The sequence below is a fragment of the Adiantum capillus-veneris genome, chromosome 21, assembly GCF_014529385.1.
Source record: "Adiantum capillus-veneris isolate H3 chromosome 21, ASM1452938v2, whole genome shotgun sequence".
NCBI classification, from domain to species: Eukaryota; Viridiplantae; Streptophyta; class Polypodiopsida; order Polypodiales; family Pteridaceae; genus Adiantum; species Adiantum capillus-veneris.
This window is the reverse complement of record NC_140951.1, coordinates 94788222-94793732: the sequence shown is the minus strand read 5'-3', so window position 1 is coordinate 94793732 and position 5511 is coordinate 94788222. Positions and strand designations below refer to the sequence as shown.

General features: G+C 40.3%; 1 protein-coding gene across 1 annotated transcript; it reads right to left on the bottom strand.

Moving 5' to 3' along the window:
* Nucleotides 1–508: 508 nt before the first annotated feature.
* On the bottom strand, nucleotides 509–5214 carry LOC147431380 (uncharacterized). Its single transcript, XM_086493666.1, has 7 exons — nucleotides 5171–5214; nucleotides 5054–5084; nucleotides 4753–4939; nucleotides 4604–4681; nucleotides 4400–4498; nucleotides 2826–2851; nucleotides 509–706 (listed from the first exon to the last, which is right to left on the bottom strand). Exons 1-7 carry the CDS (start codon nucleotides 5212–5214, stop codon nucleotides 632–634), a joined length of 540 nt encoding a protein of 179 aa, XP_086349792.1. The 3' UTR covers nucleotides 509–631.
* Between the last annotated feature and the right edge of the window lie 297 nt (nucleotides 5215–5511).

The window sequence follows — 5511 nt, the reverse complement described above, 5'->3', positions numbered from 1 at the left end:
AATGCCAGTTCTGACGGGCTTGTGTTTTTTGGATGGTGACAGGTAACAGATTTCTTTCCTTGGGATTACAACGAAAACTGCAACAATAACGAAAGATCGTCCAATGTACCAGCTAATGTACCAACTGGATTCTTCTACATGTAGATGTAGTGGAAGCTCATCCCAAAGGATGGATGAATAAGATACAACACTAAGATATTATATTGTAATAATCAAAGATCAAATTTTTTATTTAAATGATTGTATTATCCATTAGATACACAATGTTGTATTGGTGTATATGAAATGATAATTGAAGTTTATGACATCTCGTTTTAAAATATTGTTATTTAATATATTATTTAATACAATTGTGTAAGAATGGTTCAATTATGAGAAGATTTTTCATACTTAAACACACACACACACACACACACACACACACACACACAACCATGATAGCCTCAGAGCTCTCTATATTGCTAGACTGTGTGTGTGTGTGTGTGTGTGTTATTTACATATATTACTCACAAAAAAATATATACATGTTCAAAGACAAAGGTACACAGATAAATACAAGGTTATTGTACAAAAAAAAACTTAGATAGCAACATTTTGTACAAATGAATAACATCAGGTTGGTACATCACTATCATAAAAGGTAGAGCAACCAATCTTCCAAACAGTAAAGTAACCAAAAAGCTGAACCAAAGAGAGTAACCCTCATCTGCACCCATAGAAACAACACAACGTTCTGTTAGCATTGGATCTGTATGCAAGGGATGCATGGACATCCTAGTTGTTATCCATGTCACAAAGGTACAACTCTTTAGTGCAAGTAAACTACCATTGAAAGAGAAATTTCAAGAGAATTTGGTAAACAATTACACCATCATAAACAAAACTTTAACAGCCTATTGATGCATAGTCACATAAGAACTACCAATGATTAGCATTAGAAGTATTCCTATGCTAAAGATCTTTATAATTAATCTCCTTATTCTTACAAGTTCTATTAAGAAAGGCTCTCTTCCTAGTACACGCTAAGTTCTTAGCTGCAAATGAAGCCACATAATCTGCCCTAGCTGCTTTAAGCTTTGTCAAGATCTACACCCTCTTGATAGGATCAACTACAGTACTCATACGTGCAGTCAACTTATACTCTAGTATATCCTGATAACAATAGACAAACCATTTCAGGCTTTACTAGTATCAAAACCCTCATATACACACTCTTGTATTCAAGAAAAACCCTGAAAGGTTCTGCCATAATAGTGAGCAACACCAGCAAGTATATGGCCGGATTTCAACAAACGTCCGAGAAACTCGTGATCCTCATTAATCTGAAGCTATATGCAATAATCATACAAGCTAAGGTATGATATAACATGTTGAGACAATAAAGAACCATCCAAACCAGTATTTGTAAGAACAAAAACTCCCTTAGGCTGGTCCTACAAATGTGACTACCTCTTATCTAGCAAAAGAAACCAGGAGACAAAGCAACACTTCAAAAGGCTAGATCATGTCTATGTACCTAGACACATTAACTGTGCAAAAAACAAGCAAACAATGTAGTAAACCAAACAATCTTAGGGAGTAATACTCCAAGAAAACCCAACCTAAACAGCTTCTAAAAAACTCTTGTCGAAGAATACCTGTATATCTAGGAAAACATGCATAGATTATCCTTATAAGATATTGTAACCATACCCCATCTTCTGTCAAGAATTCATCCAAACTAGCTCAACAAAATCAATCATCTACTAAAGTTTGCACCACCGGTTGGACATCTGCAATTTTTTTCCAAAGGAGGTTATATTCAAAAATAAGTAAATCTATAAAGTCCTACAAAGATCAGGTAACCCTATCAACCCAGTCATGCCTTTCCACGATAACGAGAAGTCAATAGTTAGCAAAATTTCATAAGTCATCCTTAAACCAGATCTTAAACAACATAAAAACCATTTATGCCAAGGTATACAACATCAAAAAAGAGAAACTAATGCTGAGCTATATCTGTCTAAAATATAAGGCTCAACAACCAAGGTATTAGTACTAACCAAGTACAGCCACCTATCAATAGCATAATTGCAAGAGGTGCCCTATGCAATAAGGTTAAGTGAGCCTTTTCTTTAACACTAGGTTGAATCCAAATGGAGCAAAGGAGTCTAATGTAAAACCCATGCCAACCCAGGTGAAAACCAAAATAGTGACTCACAGTTGCATACCAACCAAAGATACCCATCAGAAAGGAAACAACACAACATAGCAACCAAGGTATCCCTCGGAAAGGAAACAGCTCAAGAAAATCTGATCAGACCAACATATGAACATGAAGCAAGGAAATGCCATCACATATCCGTCATGCATGATATCAAACAGACCTTAGAAAAACAAGTGAGATGTTATTTCCAACTACATGCCAAGCAACCCACCAACCAAGTCCCAACAAACAGTTTTCAGTCAATATAGGCTCCAACCCCTTAAGGTAGTTACACACAATCATAATGACTTTATCTTGAAAAAACACAACCAGACTAGAGTCGTCCAACAACACCTCAAGCATACCCATGCCATAAGCTCATAGCCATACATTTAGAAATGACATTATGCTATCATTTATTAAGCAAAGAGGTATTAACTTTTTTTATTAAAAAAATCACCAAGCCAAAGAACTCCATCTGAGATGAAGCTAGAGAATGAACCTCTAAAGATTGTTGCTTATCTTTCCCTTTAGCCATAGTGTATCACACACAGAGTAAAGACACTCAAATACGAAAACCTCAACACATCAATCTCAGACTAAATGTACACAAGCCCGCTAAGTGAGGAAAAACCCTTACCTTTAAATAGGATTGAACGGTCAAAGCTATGAGTAAACAACTTGTCCATGCAATTGCAGCTCCATCGCACCGCCACGCCCAATCACAATCGGATGCCATTTTCTACACTTGCATTGAATGGAGCCATGTGTACTGCCAGCAAATGTACTCTAGAATAGGGTAGAATTGCACCACTTGTAGTGATAACTCACCGCTCGAAAATATGCAAGCAAGAATACCAACCAGTTTCAAAGATCAAACATTACCCTACTACAATTAAGAGTCAAAAGTTGATTACCATAAGTGAGGTGAAAAAATTGATACCCAAAAAGTACCCCATTTAATACAAGCAGTCTTAGGTGTGAGCCAAGCAAGCCCATTATATTGCTTTAGAAGAAGATAAGGCCTAAAATTTCTCCTAGATAGACATTTGTGTGAGTGTGTGTGTGTGTGTGTGTGTGGAGGGGCACGACAAGGGTGCAAGGAGAAGGAGGACGCAAGCAATTGACCTGCTGCTCTGCAAAGCGTGTTCTCTCTCCCTCTGTCGCACAAACTTCTGTGGTATGGACTTCACAACAGATTAGTTGCGATTTCTTGTTCACTAGTGGCAATCATTGATTGAGGGACATGTGGATGTGAAGACAACAAATAATTACTCTTTGAGGTTATTTTACATTGCCTCCACAAAGAAGTGCCCCAATCAAATTAAGAAGACTTGCTATATGCTCAGACGAGTCAGATTCGACAGATCCGTAAGCAGATGATTGAGATGATGGTCCGTGAAGCTCAATCTCATGACGTGAAGGAGCTTGTGGCTAAGTTTATATACCTTAGGCTATTGGAAAGGAAATAGAGAAGGCCACTGCAGGGATCTCTCTCTCTCTCTCTCTCTCTCTCTCTCTCTCTCCCCTTACCCTACATAGCACTTGCTGCTCACAACATGCCGTCGTGTATATACACGACGGCATGTTGTGAGCAGCAAGTGCTATGTAGGGTAAGGGGAGAGAGAGAGAGAGAGAGAGAGAGAGAGACGTCGGCCTCTTGCTATCCTGCATGATGTCATGTCGATTGTGTGAGCTTGGGGTGAGGACATGCAATGCAAGGTCAAGGGAGAGAGCGTGAGTCACTTGAATGGTAGAGTCAAAGATGAGGACCGCGAGCAAGGGGGAGGGGACTCTGCCAATTCAGTGGACATGGTGGAAGGCAGACATTGGATACGAGGCTCATGGTGTGCCGGCTGTAAAGGAGAGGGGATGCAGCAGGAGCTGAGTGAGTTAAATTTTGAAATATGAGGGAGATTCCACCTAATTCGAGTGCAAATCCTCTTTTTTTTTTTTCAAACCTCACATTATGTGAGTTAGATTATATTATAAAAGCAGCAAATGAACATACACAAACCATGCACAGACTGTGCCATGGTATCACAACAACATAGTCAACCAAACTAAAAGACATCATCTCGGGGGCTTTTACAAGGAGCCCCCAACCCCGGATACAAGCTAATACACATCCACATTCCCAAAATAAGATAATCGATAGGACTGTTTACAAGAAGAACCCAAAATCTGACATATAGAACTAAAAAAAACCAGTACCTTCCGCCCAATATGCACCACACAAGCCACCAACATGAATTAGTTGCCAGCCCAGCCACAATGTACATGACCCATACAAAGGAGAGGACCTAGAGCCACCTGCAAATCCATACGAACACAAGCGATCAGAATCGAAACTTACTAGAACAAGCCCAACATCTTCAAAATTCAAAGACTGCCATAGAGAGGGGCCGATGCTGTCACCATCCGCTCCTTCCTTCTTCGACCCTAAACCACCGGTCCAAGGCCTTTTTGTTTCCACCAAAACGGCGGGAGACTGCCCTACAACCCAATCTCCCAAAAAAAGGGTGGCATACGAAAGCAAGCGAGAGTGGAGAGAAGTCCCGACAGACAGATGCCCCCCTCCCAGAGCAAATCCTCAGCGGCTCTGCACCTCCCTCTGACTCCCGGATCAACACACGAAGAAGGCCCAAGCATATGCCCCTGCAACGTCCTCCAAAGGGCCCCCCAACCCGCAAGCAAGCGCACATAGCTACACGACCAGGACCTTCTGCACACCCCATACCCACCACTCAAACCCTGCACAATATGCAAATCCTCTCTTAGTTGTAACATTGCCTTTTGTTTAATAAATGGCACACTTATGTTTGAGAGGCTTAGTTCTACAAGTCCCAGAAAGGATTGTTCTTTTACCGGAATCACTCTTTGGTCTAGAGCAATAGAACTAGAACCCTCAAGAATTTAGAGCAAGCAAACTATAACCTAGAAGATTCTAAGAATAGTGTGTCTTAGCCAAGACTCAAGGGACACATCTGAAGGTTTGCAAAATGGGCCCCTTCTTGAGGGAGAGTCATGCTAACAGTTGTATAACTTGTATTCTCTACTTAAGGACTCTCATAGTTGTACCCTTCACTCTATAAGTATCATATTGATTGACATATCTCGGTTTATAGTGTAGAGTTCTTGGTTGATAAAAAATATTGCTTATATTTTCAATAAAATTGAGATGCCAAGGGAAGACTCGAAACCAGCATACTCCTCCCAACCTGCCTCTTCCCTATATAGCTCATGGCTAGGGTTGAAACCCCTGCAACGTTCCCATTTTGGCCTTACTCGGCTACCCATGGCCAGACATTATTCCCCCCTTGGAG

Excerpts from the sequence above, each read along its gene's own strand:
- LOC147431380 (XM_086493666.1), bottom strand. The coding sequence starts at position 5,214 with ATGACTCTCCCTCAAGAAGGGGCCCATTTTGCAAACCTTCAGAT. Across the intron at positions 2,852-4,399 it reads TGGTGCATATTGGGCGGAAG|CTTTGACCGTTCAATCCTAT; the intron begins GTACTGGTTTTT and ends GTTTACTCATAG. Across the intron at positions 707-2,825 it reads CCGTTCAATCCTATTTAAAG|ATGAGGGTTACTCTCTTTGG; the intron begins GTAAGGGTTTTT and ends CTATGGGTGCAG.